Here is a 14,999-nt window from a genome sequence, read left to right on the forward strand (position 1 = left end):
GAAAAATAAGCTAAGAAAGGAGGGAATGAGAGGGAGAAATGAGGAGAAATTTGAAACCTCTTCCTTCAAGGAAACTCAGACCTGAAGGCTTTATTTTTTAGAGTGAAAGAACAAGTTTTGAAATGGAAAGGTAAAACAACGACACTTAAGACTCATTTAGGGAATGAGATGAGATAAAAATTTTATAAATAACAGTAAGATAGTTTTTGAATAGTAGTGAGCTAATTTGAGTTGAGTAATTTTTAGATTTTAGAAAAGAAGAAAGAAAAAATTAAATAAAAATATTATTAAAATATTATTTTATAATATTATTTTTATTTGGATATTTAAAAAATTTGAATTATTTTTTATTTTTTATTTAAAAATTTAAAAATTTTAAAAAATTATAATGATTAATTTAAAAAAATTATAATAATTAATTTAAAATTTTTATTTTTAAATTATATTTAAGAAGTACATGTAATAAGTTGAGATAGTGATATCTATGTCCAAGGCCTAATGTCCATAAAGTTATGAAAAGGATGTTTGTCGTTTTCCAAATTCTCCTGTCCTCCCTTGTGTTTGGTTCGAGGGTCGAGCCGTATTGAGTCCTTTTCTCCCATACCGCAATGCGGACGGGTTCGATGGTGGGAACGCAGTTAACTCGGCCATTGAACACGTAACGCAGGCAGGCAGGCAGTCCGGCCGGGTGGCATCGTACTCTCTTAGCTCCCACATTCTCATCGATCGCCCCCGCTCGGTTTCGCTTTTACCTGGCCTAGTATCTTCAGTCTTTCGAGTCTCACAAACACGGAGAAAAGTTGTAGAGAGAGAGAGAGAGAGAGAGATGTGGGTGTTCTATCTGATCTCTCTGCCTCTGACGGTTTGCATGGTGATTTCCACTCTGAGGTACTTCGCGGGCCCAGAGGTCCCCGCTACGTGCTGCTCACCGTCGGATACACCTGGTTCTGCTCCCTTTCCGTCATCATACTCGTCCCTGCCGACATCTGGACGGTACATTTCTTCCATCTTCTTTGTTTTTTCATTTTTTTGGCTCCGCATTCGTAGAACTGATGCCTAGACTAGATGCAATCGTAGCGGAGTTCCTCTACTTTCAAATTATTTTGGTCGAATATTGTCTTATTTTTCGGTAGTTTATTTTTATTTTTTGTGATTTCGCTTTCGGTGATTAAGGGTCCAATTTTTGGTTCTACTGGATATAGTGCTGCGTTTTGGTTGGTTTTAGCTTGCTATAATGGTTTATATAATTAGGTCGTGTTGATGAGAATTGTCAACGTGCATTTTTTTTTTTTTTTTTCAAGGAACTGAGAACATTAAACGTTCAAACGATTTAACTTAATTATCGGCTGTAGAATTGGGTATTTCGCAAGTTTCCCTAAATCGTTTAAGAAAAATTCAATAGAAAAATTCATCGTTTAATATGGGCCAGTAAAAACCCATGACTGCATAATTGCATGTGAGTCTTTCTGTCTTTGGGCATTCTTGTATTTTCCACGACACTTCAGACATCATGTGTTGTCCGCATCTGTGAACCTTCGTTCTTCCTCAAAAAATATTTATTTTCTATTCATTTTTACTTTCTATCTTTGGGCATTCTTGTATTATTCTCTCTACCTCCCTGGCTCTTTTACATCAGACCGTTTCTTTTGATCATAAGCCAGCTACTGAAAGCATCCAAAGTTTTTATTACATAAATGTTATAATTTGTCCCGGTTTATTTAACTTATTTTTGTTTTCTGCATGAATGATAGAATTGCTTGCGTTAATGTTGCTGATTATTACATGTACAGACTATGCATCATAACCAGAACGGGGGTACTTCTTTCTTTTGGAGCTGGTCATACTGGAGTACATTTTTGCTTACTTGGTATGCCTCTCATAAACGCAGAAAATAGAAAATTATCGGCTTCCTTAACATGTTCTGTTGTTCAAATTTTCTGAGCTTTATTTGTTGTGTTGTGATAGTTAATGTACTCTCAGTATTGGACTCTTTATATCATGTATCAAGGCTTCAGTTGCTGTAAATTATGGATAGAAAGAAATTTGTGAAACTTTGAAGATTGAAGGTAGATAGTCGAGGGTAGATAACTGAGGGCTCACTACTTACATTATCGATGAAAAAGGGCGTTACCCAGTACACAAGAAGTATACAAGCGATCCACCTAACAAACAAAAATAAACATTGTCATTTCTTGATGCAGTTTTAACCAACGCTTCATTTTTCTTTCTTTTTTTAATCTATTTTTAAACTCATAAAGCAAAGTGTATACTGATAGTTAATGTACTCTCAGTATTGGACTCTTTATATCATGTTTCCTGAATGGATATAGTTTTAGTGTTTTAGTTGGCAGTTTATGATTACTTGCTTCTAAATGGCTTTACAGCTGAGAGATTCACCTTTCCTCATCAATTAAATTGTTATCTCTAAGCAGGGCTGTGGTGCCCCTTATTCAGGGTTTTGAAGATGCTGGAGACTTCACTATGAAAGAAAGATTGAAGACCAGCCTGCATGTTAACTTCATATTTTATGTAGTTGTGGGGTTTATAGGCCTCTTTGGACTTATTCTCATCATTATGATGCATAAGAACTGGTTTGTTTCTTACCCTCTTGTAGTGTTGTTATTTGGGTTATAGTTTCTTTTCATACGTTCTTTTGTTTGCCATCTAGGTTGCTAGAAATTATAGCAAGTTATTCTGAATTCTTTTGTTAACTTCAAATTAACAGGTGGCACCGTGACAATTCGTGTTCGCGGGTCGTGGTCATGTTCGTGTCGTGTCAAGTCATGGGTATATATGGATTAATCCGAACACGGCCGTTAAGTTAAACGAGTCAGACCTTCAAACCCTAACACGACCCATTTAAATAATGGGTCGTGTTGTGTCACCCGTTTTGACCCATTTATTAATGAATTAGAAATTGGTCAACATGACACAACTCATTTCAACCTGTTTCATGTAAGAACTAACTCGCATAACCCATTTGACCTGATTAACATAATTTCACATAAAAGTTAAAATCTATATTTATTAGTAGCCACAATATATAAAAAAAACAATAAAAGTACCTACTAATAAGAAATATCAATATTTTTCAGATTTTAACATATAATAAAACCAATATTATAAACCCAACAATAACAAATATGAGCATTTATCTAGAATTACAATCCCAACAATAAACCATAAGCATATTGGGAAATACCAATATTACAACCCAATAATAATAAAATTGTACTTTTGAAATAAAATTTAAATTGATAATTACGGTTAAGTGGGTTGACCCGCTTATTAATCATGTCTTAATGGGTCAACCTGTTTTGACCCAAACCTGCTACTTTCATGTCGTGTTTGTGTTGGGTTCACTGGTCGTGTTATCTATTGCTAGTGACTCGCAGAGTGCGAGTGTTTTGGGGAGACCCTTTGTTGAAGAAGAAATTTACAAAGTCATCTCTGGTATGGCTATGGATAAAGCGTCGGGTCCATTGTCAAAGGTGATGTTATGCAGGTTTTTAGTGAATTTCACTCATTTCAAAAGTTTGAAAAATCCCTTAATGTGACCTTTATTGCTCTCATTCCCAAGAAATACGGGGCTTCGACTATTGAGGATTTTAGTCCAATAAGCCTGATTAGTAGCATTTATAAGATTATTTCAAAGGTGCTTGCCAACCGTCTTAGTCCGGTGTTGGAACTTATTATTTCCAAGTCTCAGAATGCTTTTATTCATGGGAGACAAATTCTTGATTCGATACTCATTGCAAATGAGTGTTTGGATCATAGACTATGGGAAGGAGGTTCAGGTGTTCTCTGCAAGCTGGACATGGAGAAGGCATATGATCATGTAAACTGGGAATTCCTTTTATACTTGCTTGAGAGGTGTGGCTTTGGGGACAGGTGGATTTCATGGATGCATCATTGTATTTCAACCGCCCGTTTCTCAGTTCTAGTTAATGGCACACCAGTTGGTTTCTTTAATAGTTCGCGAGGATTGCGGCTGGGAGATCCTTTATCTCCTCTTCTATTCGTTATAGTTATGGAGGCTTTAAGTAGGATGGTGTAGGTTGCTGTTGGGGGAGGATACTTATCTGGTTTTCAGGTGGGTAATGGCTCTGGTGGCCCTATTATCATCTCACACCTTCTTTTCGCAGATGATACTTTAGTCTATTGTGAAGCATATAATAGCCAGATCCAAACTCTACGTGCACTGTTACTTTGGTTTGAAGCAATGTCAGGGCTTAAGGTGAACCTTGGCAAGTAGATGGTTCTTGTGGGTGCGGTTTAGAATATCCTCAGTTTAGCAGGCCTTTTGGATTGTAAGGTGTCCTCTTTCCCAATGAAATATCTGGGCCTTCCACTGGGTGCAACTTTCAAGAATAGAGCTATATGGGATGGGATGGGATGGGATGGTGGAGAAGATTGAGAAAAAGTTGGCTGGTTGGAAACAAGTGTATTTAACAAAAGGGGGCCGCCTCACTCTTATTAAGAGTACTCTCACTAACCTCCCTACATATTTTTTATCCCTGTTTCCTTTGCCTGTAAGAGTGGTGAACAGAATGGAGAAACTCTTTAGGGTGCTCTTATGGGGAGGCATGGGGGAGGAGAAGAAATTTCATCTGATTAGATGGAAGACAGTTTGTGCCTCAGTTGTGAATGCGGGGTTGAGAGTGTGTAACTTGAGAACTTTTAATAGAGCTCTATTGGGAAAATGGCTTTGGAGATATTACTTGGAGGGGGGTTCATTGTGGAAGGAAATTATTGACGCGAGATATGGTGTCGCTTGGGGTGGTTGGTGCTCCAACGAAGTGAGAGGGGGATATGGTGTGGGTTTATGGAAGTTTATAAGAAAGGGGTGGCCATGTTTTGCAAATCAAATTCGTTTTATAGTTGGGGAGGGCAATCGAATTAGTTTTTGGCGGGGCGTGTGGTGTGGAGATCATGCATTGGAAGGGGTTTTTCGGGCCCTATATCGCATTGCAGTTAATAGGGAGGCTTCAGTGGCGGATATGCAGTTATTTTCTCATGGCTTGCATCAGTGGAATATTCTTTTTAATAGGGATTTTCATGATTGAGAATTATCTATTGTTTCAGACTTTTTCAGCTTATTATATTCCAAGGGGACTCCTATAGCACAATGAGATAGATTGAAGTGGAGTTCTAATAATCACAAGATATGCATAGTTAAGGCGTATTATAACATCTTGACAACACAAGTTCATATTTCGTTCCCTTGGAAGAAGATTTGGAGGTCTCGCGTGCCATCCAAAGTAGCTTTTTTTGTTTGGAATGTTGCTCTTGGGAAGATCTTGACCACGAACAACTTGAGGAAGAGAGGATGTGTAGTGATGGATTGGTGTTACTTGTGTAAAAAGAATGGAGAATCTGTGGACCATATCTTACTTCACTGTGAGGTAACAAGGGTGTTGTGGGATGAGACCTTCCAAAGGGTTGATGTTGCTTGGGTTATGCCCATGAGGGTTGCGGATTTGTTGAGTTGTTGGAGAAAGATACATGGAAGTTATCAAGTGGCAGCGTTATGGAAGATGTTTCCATTGTGCATCATGTGGTGTATTTGGACGGAAAGGAATGCGCGCTGCTTTGAAGATAAGGAACGCACATTGGCCGAGTTGAAGACTTTGTGTTACACACCTTAATGTGTTGGTTTTCTGCTATTGTATTGCATGGGAATAATGTTTATGATTTCTTGTCTTTAATTTATCGCTCTTAGAATGTATTTATGTGTCTTTCTGTATACTTCCTGTGTACATTGGCTAAGTCTATTTCATTCATATATATAATATTTATCTCTTACTGATAAAAAAAAAAAAATTGCTAGCCCTACTTCAAATAGTTCAACAACTTTTTCAGTTTTTTATCTATTTACATCTAAGTATGAAATTATTGTTTGGTAGTGTTTAATGCTCTGTCTCCTGATTATTTCATTTAGGTGTGGTCACAAGTTTTGGATTTGACTTTACTTGTCAAAAAAAAAGAAGTGGATTTGACTTAATTGATAATACACATGCATATAGATAAATTCTCTAAAAAGGACAGAGACATTATAGGACATAAATCTTCTGTGTTTTAGTTGATGGATTTGACATACTGGTACATGCACCTGGCAAATTCTTTGGAACACTAATAGAAAGGGTATTTAATTCAATGTGTCCTTTTATTTTGGGAGAGATAGTTCTCTAAATCACCTGGCATTGGTTGGTTTATCCTCATGGAAGCTAGATTTGTGATATTTAAAAGATTGTGGATAACTATCCAATACTTATATAGAGTTAAACACCTCTAAATTTATTGAGTTTGCATTTTGAGCGTGGAAACTCAAAAATTGATTTCCTACTTTGCAGAAAGGAGCAATCACTTTAATGTCATGTGGAGGTTTAATGCCACTTCAGTGGTGGATGTTTTTTGTTCTTTCCTTTATAACTTGCAGGTGTATTTGGCTTCTATTAAAGTTACGAGAATTCTTTGTGATCCTATATGTCCTCTTCTCTTTAGGATAAGAGTGTACCGATACAGTCGGACATAAGTACATAAAGCCACAAAAGAAAAAAGACTTGGAAAATGATGCAAAATAATTGTTTTAACGTTCATAAAATACGGGCATGCTCAATAAACTAAACCTAAGAATAAAGGGAAAATGGCACCTTTGCCCCCTCTCACCTCTCTTAATATTAAAAGCAAAAAGGAAAACAGAAGAATGTGATATCTTAGGTATTCTCTCATATACTTCCTGTGTACTTGGGCTTTGCCTATTTATTTGGCAATAAACTTTTCTTATTACTTATAAAAAATAAAAATAAAAAATCTTAGGTACTGAATTTTGGGAATGTATTTTGATGGCGTGCGAATCCTTATATACAACAATTGGGGTGATAAAAAAAGTATAATACGTCCAAAAAATTTGTAACCTGATTAATTGTTGACATGCCTCTTTTTAATGATAAACGTGGTTCTCAAGCCTGCTAGCCTGGTTGTTATCTTCTATCTAAGAAAAATATGATTTATTGTTTCTCAATAGGCCAATTGAGCTATGTTCTTATTTCTTGTCCAATGTCCTCATTAACAGGAGTGGAGGTATTTTGGGTTTAGCCATGGCCTGCTCAAATACATTTGGGCTTGTTACAGGTGCATTTCTTTCTTGGCTTTGGCTTGAGCGAAATTCCCAAAAGCATGTGGACAAATGCAGACCAGACCACCCGTCAAAGAGTTTTATCTCATAAAATTGCCAAAAAGGCTGTTAAACTTGATGAAGCTCATCAAGAACTTTCAAATGCTGTAGTAGTATGTCTCTCTCTCTCTCTCTCTCTCTCCACCCCCCCACCCTCTATAAGTATCTCTTTTTTCCCGTTCTCTTGTTCCCAGTTCTTATATAAAATTGACAAAGGTCGGCTATTAATATTTTTTTCAGGACTAATTATCTTAATCACGTGTATAATCCACAAACCTTTTGTGTGTTCAGATACCTTGGTAAGATACAATAGAATAACCCATTCTCATTATTAGAATGTATATAATCTAACCCTATTCTGGTCTGTCACCGATATGGAATGAGCTTATAATAATGGAATCGCCTCGATCATCAAATTAGAGACTATAAGTTCATATCCCTTGCCCATTCCCAACAAATATACTAGTTCTTGATTCTAGTTAGGTAAGAGGAATCTTGAACTAAAAAGGATATCCCGAGCAATTTCAATAATTGGGTTCATTGATACTGTGTAGTAGATGCTATCACATATATAATCATACTCAGTTCGATGGAATTGTTTGATCTTCAACTTAAAAGGGGAGCTTCTATAATTTCACACATGAGGGGTTAAGCCCTTGCAGCCCAAGCACAATGACACAATTACTAGGGGCACGCTCTACCATTGAGCTAATAGCCCATTGTGCGGGCATGATAACCATATTTTGTTCAAAGCCCATTCTTGAAGTGGAACCGTGCTATGAAACCATGATACTCTCCTAATATTAGTTTTTTTAAATTTCAATAGTGTGGACAATATGCATTTGTCCTAAAGGTTTGAAACGGTGCTTTTATTATTACTCAGCAAGCAATTATTTTAAGTAAAATTGCGAGACCAATAGGTTGATGGCGTTTGATTTTTTTTTTTTTTCATTATCTTTTAAGGGCTTCTTGTCCCTTGATCATTGTGGGATGCTGATATAAAGAACTCTTTTGCAGCGACCATATTGTTTCATTTTTTTCAAAGACAACAGAAACTTGGACTTGATTTTTGGCTCTGCCAAGGATGAAAATTTTTTGTACTTTTTATCTGCGCTGGGCATGATTTTGTTTCTTAATCTAGCTGTATTACTATGCATTTCTTAGGTGTTTTTTATTCAATTATTTTTAAATTTATGTTTTGATTCCATAGGTTGTTCAAGCAACATCCAATCATATGTCAAAGCGGGATCCTTTGAGACCCTACATGAATGTTATCGACAATATGTTAACTCAAATGGTACATTTTTTCTTTCTTGGATTGGTCGTTCTTGTAGCTTTCTGTCTTTTACTTTTTAAACTTCCCTAGGACCAACAGGGTTTTCTTTGTAATATTTTGAATCTTTTCTTCCAATTCCAGTTTATGGAAGATCCATCCTTCAAACCACAAGGAGGCCGCTTGGGGAAAAATGATATGGATTATGATACAGATGAGAGATCAATGGCAACACTTAGGCGTCATCTTCGACAAGCTCGAGAGGAGTACTACCGTTACAAAAGGTAAACTTTTTTATTAGGTGAAGTTTTGCATAGGTTCTTGCAACTAAGAAATTTAACTTTGTATTCTGACTGCCCTTTATGAAAAAGGAAAAGGATAAAAATCAATGTATTTGATGACTGTTTTCATTTTCGCAACACCTAGGCATCACATTTTACTCTATTAGCTATAATACCTTTGGATTATCTATCAGAAACCACTTGTTATCTCCATTGGCTGCACATTCTTGTTAGATTATTCTACCCTTCCTCAACTATCTCATTCATTTCTATGGATAGTATAAGTTTGTTTGCTACAATATGAAACTTATTTTCTCATGGTAGGTAGGAGAGACAGTGGAAGCAGGCCGAAAGGGGGCACTTGACTTTTATTTATATTGAGGGGTTGCAAGGCCTTTTTTCAAGCCGCCTAAACAATGTTTGATCCTATGTTAAGGTTGCTAAAGTAAGCCATTACTAATGAAGGATTGAGTCGTCTTCATATTTTAGAATGTTACTTGTCACTTCGAAATGAAAGCTTAAGTGAATGAAAACAATAGTGTCTCCTTTGTGTTTGATTTGGCACTTATGGTTCGTGAGGAATAGGCATGGTTTTGAAGAGGTTGAGTTGTCCCCAATAGAATTTTGAGGCAGGAACTTTGCATGTGATCTTTGTTTCTGTGGGGTTTTTAGTTTTTACCATCAAAGTGGTCCTCTTTTGCACATTTTTCATGTGCTTCTTATGTATCTGCTTGGGATCCTTTGATGCATTGAAATATTAACAAAAAATCCTCACCCTTCAAGCAAATAGTCTGCACCTGCACCTTCTTTTCTGGCAGATTTGTGATAAGTCTCTTTTGATAACTCAGAGGATAGTCTCTACTGCACCTAATTTAATGTTGTTTTTCAGTGAGTACATGGCCTACATCATGGAGGCCCTTGAACTGGAGGATACAGTAAAAAGTTATGAACACCGTTCTTCAACTGGATGGTCTGTTCCTGATTACTATTTTCCTTATTTCGGTTTTTAATATATGTTCCAGGTTGTTTGTGCTTGACCTTAGACATTTATATCCATCATTTCAGGAAGTATATCTCAAGCCTTAGACCTGCTAATGCTGGCAAAATAGGGCACCTCATTGATGCAATTGGTAAACCTAATATCCATAAATTGGTTTGTTTCCTTAAATCTTATTAACCAGTGTGAACTCAGTTTTTTATACTTCTTATGAGCATTGTTTTGATAGAGGACCTGTCTATTGAGTTTTATCCTGAGAAAATAATGTTACTAGAGAAGTGCTGTGTTCTGCACTTGGTTGAAAGCACTGCACAGACTTTTGCTGCATATGTATTTGTGTTTGTGTCTGGTTGTTCGCGCGCACGCATGCACACACATTTTTTTTTATTTTGGCTTCATGTCCACTCATATTTTTGGGCATATTTGGCCTTGTTGAGTGGAGCTGAATAATTTTCAAAACTGAATAATTTTCGTCTTTGATTTATCATTTCTTCCTAGTTTTAACTATGAGTTTGGATTGCTCTAAATTTTCATTAGTAGTTTATTACCTAGAATAAATAATTTGATTGCATGCGTTGAATTGTAGTCTTTACAATAAATGGTGATTCCTTTGCAGAATTTTGTTGGCGATGCATCCTCAGAAACCAACTTGAGAAACTCTTGGCTATTGTACTTGGTATCATGTCAGCCGCGATTCTATTAGCAGAGGCAACTTTGCTAACTAGTGGAGTTGATCTATCTCTTTTCTCGGTCCTTGTAAATTCTGTCAAGAAGCAAGAAGCACTTGTGCAGGTAGATTATAATAATGCATTAAAAGATTCGAGTGTGTAATTATCTGGACATATGCATTTGGTCCATATTGCAGAATAGTTTTTTCATCTTGTAAAAGTGAATATAACTAGTCCTGATTTTATCATTGAATCTCTAATCTCAATATTGACTTGCTAAAAGGTAACTGATTAAAGTTGAATACATGTGCTGACTGGATCTGTTTAAGTCTATTCATGTGGATAATTGGGCGGCTATTTATATAGGCCTATTATGTTTTGGTTATATGTCCATTGGATGCACAAGCTTGTAGTTTTCTGGAGTTGAATGTTCATTGTCAGAAGTAGAACGACTAGACTATGCAAATTGAGTGCTGTTTGCCTTTTGCTTGTTCCTTATCTAATCCTATTGTTCTGTTCATTATGTGGTAAATGTGTATGAGATGCCTCTTACTTCCTTTTCTTTTTCCTACTTTCCTGCCGTTGGTTATTTGTATGGTGTTTTGCCTTTGAACCTGGACTCCAGTAGCTAGACCTGGGGTAGTTTTTAGGTTAATTTTTTATCCAGTAAAGAGAAATTGCAAATTGATCGGTTCCCTTTTTCCCCAGGTCCTTGCCTTTGTTCCTCTAATGTATATGTGCATCTGCCCATATTATTCCTTGTTCAAAGTTGGAATGTTTATATTTTACTCATTAACTCCAAGACTAACAAGCTCAGTTAACTTGCTCATGATATGCTCGTAAGTTTTTGCCTCATATCTATATCGTCTCAAATTGAACTATGCTTTATCCATTTTTCAGCACATGTACTTACACATCATTTCAATCTCTGCTAGGATGGTTGCTCAGTATTGTAACAACCCGACCCAAAAATTAGGATATAAGATAAATTTTATGTATTTTTTCTTATAGTTATAAATATTATTATTATTTTATAATATTTTAGAGTTTTGTTTGAATTTTAAATATCATTTCTTCCTATCCCAACCCGTTAGCAACAACCTCACACTCATCCTTATCCCTTAAATTGATAAATTCGAATCCTATTAGGAGACGAACTCGTATGAGAAAACCCTACCATAGTTTTTCCTCTATAAAAGCTCACGAAGCCTCTTATTAAATACACCACAAACCAGATCCACGCACCCAGCCACTACACAGCACCCTCACCGACGGTTCCTCCACGTCGAGACCCCACAGAAGCTGCCATGCATCACGTTGCCATGCACATGCCCCTCATGCACGAAAGCAGCCCTGTTTTGCACCCATCGAACAGAGCATCGTCAGCAACAACCATGAAAGGCCACGACTCGACGACGGAGCCACCGCAACGACTCCACTACGCAGACCATGCATGACCGCGAGAACCACCAGGGCACGCTGCCAGCCACCACAAAAGACATCGGCAGTGGCTCTTTGGCCGTATACTTCTACTGCCGTCACCAACCACTTCAAGGGACATCGGAGCACCCCCCACGGTGACAGAAACTGCCGGCCGTCCTAGTCCCGTCGCACCCACTCCCTTCCGGGTAGCCTACCGCCGTCCGCCACCCTCGCCTCACTCTTTTCCTCTCGGTAAACATCTCTCCCTCTCTCTCTCTCGGTTGCACTGCCGCATGGTTCACTTCCTTCGGCGTCGCACCACCTCAGACGAGCCCCCAGTCGCGCCGCCGTGACCCCCGCCAGCAACCCAGAACCGTCGCACGTCAGCCTCTCTCTCGGTGAGTCCTCTGCCTCGCACGCGTCTCCCGTTGCCTCTGTTTCTCTACATAACGTATTAGTTGCTTTTTATGGTTTATTTCACTCAGTGCAAGTGTTTAAAGGAGATTCTTTTATACCCTTTGTAACCCCTTCCCATAGTATCTTCAGTGTTTTTAAGTACGATTACATTTATAACTTATTGTTTAAGTGTATGTTAATTTATGAATATTAATATGTCATTGTATTGAAATTGAGTCTAATTTTATTAAATAAAGATATTAGTCATAAGCTCTTTGTGTATAAGAAAGTGTTTAAAGAATTTAAAATGTGTTTTAAAGTATATTATGGAGCCTATTATATGTTATACTTTAAAAAGAAATTAAGGAATTTTAAACTATATTAGTTATTATTAATTTTACAATTAAATTTCAGTAGTAAATAGTAAGTGTTTAAATCTTTTATTTTAAATACTTTAAATCTATGGTGTGAAATGAATCTTTAATGTTATTATAATAGATTTTGATATTTTTATGCTATTAGAGTTGTAAATTTAAGAATAAAGAAATATGTTAAGAATATTTAAATGATATTATTATTTATTCGATTTCTTGTTTAATTATGTTAATTATAAGAAAGGAAACCTATTTTAAGAATTTAAGTTTTTATGACTTATCTTTAATAGAATTGATTATATCTCAAGTATTATACTAAGTTATATTTTGAAAGTAAGAATATGCTATTAGTATTGTAAATAATTTAAGATATCAGTATTCATTGTTTTAGTGATAAACAGAATATTTATTTGATTATGTTCTACGATGTGAATTTTTTTAATTAAATAAAACTTAGTTTAAGAAATTAAGTTTTATGAATTATTTTAAAATAGCTCAAGTATTCCACTATATTATAGATTAGTATTTTAGTATTTTAAATATTATGATTTATTGATTAAAGGGTTAAACAAAAGATTTGTTTGACTACCTATTAGATTGTGAATTTGATTTAGTAGGATATTAGTACATATTGTTTCCAAACAGATTTAGTGATAGTTATTATTGCGTATAGGTGTCGAGTTACGAAGTGATATTCAGGAAGAGGCACAGCGAGGTAAGTAAATTTGATCATAAATTAGGATCATCACAGTTAGCTTATATGTATGTATTATCCAAGCCAGTTCATTGATAGCCACTATTTATGAACCGCTCATGTCATATGCAAGCATGTCATCTAGCATAGCATACGATCATGTCATTCCGCATCATGTTTAAATTCAGAATTTATGATTATGTATGTAGTATGTCATGTATCTCATGTGTATAAGACACGTAAGCCATCTTAATTTTAAGTGTAAGATAAGTTCAGATCAGTTAATAAGATGGCCATTCAGATGCATGGTACCAATGCAGTTCAGTTCAGTTTCAGGGTGGTGTGCAAGCCACGAACTCAGTCGTGGTCCACCATAGTATGCTAGAATACTATCAGCAGTTCCCCTTGCTGCAGCGGGATGTGGGGCTGGTGCACAACCTTGCACACAGGGTTAAGTGTGTTGGCCAGTCAGATAAATCAGTTAAATCAGATAAATCAGTCAGATAAATCAGTTAAATCAGATAAATCAGTCAGATCAGTCAGTTAAAACAGTCATACATAGCATAAGCCTCAGTATGAACAGTCATGAATTTTAAGCTCAGCATGAAAGTTGTTATGAAAATCTTATGTTTATTACGTTTACGTTGTGATAGATTTCTTACTGAGTCATCGACTCATTTTAGTTTGTTTTCATGTTTTTAACCACCCAGGTGAAGATGATGATTATGAGCAGGCAGGCCAGGAGTAGAATGAGCATTTATTTTTAAGTTCAGACTTTCTAAAATAAAACATGTTTTTATGACATGAATTTATTCAGTTTATTTCATTAATGTTTTGGAAGACAGTTTTATTAGACGTTTTTCCGCTTAATAAATTTCAGATTTTCAATTATGAAATTATGGGATCTATTGCCGGGTTTATTTTATGAAAAACACGTGACACACCTAACCTACGGGAATGGGGTGTTACAAGTATGCTCCTCCAATTTCTTACAACTTTCTCAATCTCATTAGTCTTGGTGACAATGAAGACACTAAGACTATATTTGAGAAGGTATTTCAATCACCGGGTGTCAGTTCTTTCAACACTGCATGGATAGTCTAGCAGAAAGTAATTTTTTTCTTAAAAGAAAATATATAGATGGGTGTTGTTCCACCAGATGCAAAGATCAGCATTCCATTTAGCTCAATACAAGACACTATAGTATTTTATTTTTCATTTTGCACAAGCCATGTATCTTTTTGTTCTTGCTACTTATTAAAAGGATGCCCTTTTTATTCTTGATCTGATTGAGTTGGAATTTCTTGTGCTTAAAGGCATGTAAATTGCCAATTTCTTTTTATTTTAGACATGACCTCACTTTTTCTGACAGGAATCATACTTTTATATTGAACTGACAACATATCAGTAACTTATACAATGTGAAACTTTGCCTTGACTATAATTTTACCAAAGGAACCATTCTCTCTATAGTTTGCAGTTACAAGGAATTTTTATGGTTAAACAATCTTGAAGCCTTGGTACTTTTGAGCCAAATGGCACTTCCAACCCTCACATCCCTTCCACATTTGGTGGTTGGCTTGTTCTCTGGTTCCACTCTCATGGATAGTGAGTTGAGATGAGATGAGTTGAGATAAAAGTTGAAAATTGAATAAAATATTGTTAGAATATTATTTTTTAATATTATTATTGTCTTGGCATTTGAAAAAGTTGAATT

At 36.1% G+C, this 14,999-nt stretch overlaps 1 protein-coding gene across 1 annotated transcript; it reads left to right on the top strand.

Moving 5' to 3' along the window:
• The first annotated feature begins 531 nt into the window (after positions 1–531).
• LOC121252979 (LMBR1 domain-containing protein 2 homolog A-like) lies at positions 532–14,410 on the top strand. Its single transcript, XM_041152841.1, is given in 12 exon segments — positions 532–993; positions 2,433–2,591; positions 7,076–7,145; positions 7,147–7,290; positions 8,388–8,474; positions 8,595–8,734; positions 9,621–9,701; positions 9,797–9,861; positions 10,345–10,520; positions 11,105–11,235; positions 11,332–11,346; positions 14,260–14,410. Coding segments are annotated over 12 exon segments (1,362 nt in total). The 5' UTR covers positions 532–826; the 3' UTR covers positions 14,387–14,410.
• Positions 14,411–14,999: the final 589 nt, after the last annotated feature.

This window comes from Juglans microcarpa x Juglans regia, chromosome 2S, assembly GCF_004785595.1.
Source record: "Juglans microcarpa x Juglans regia isolate MS1-56 chromosome 2S, Jm3101_v1.0, whole genome shotgun sequence".
Taxonomy (NCBI): Eukaryota; Viridiplantae; Streptophyta; class Magnoliopsida; order Fagales; family Juglandaceae; genus Juglans; species Juglans microcarpa x Juglans regia.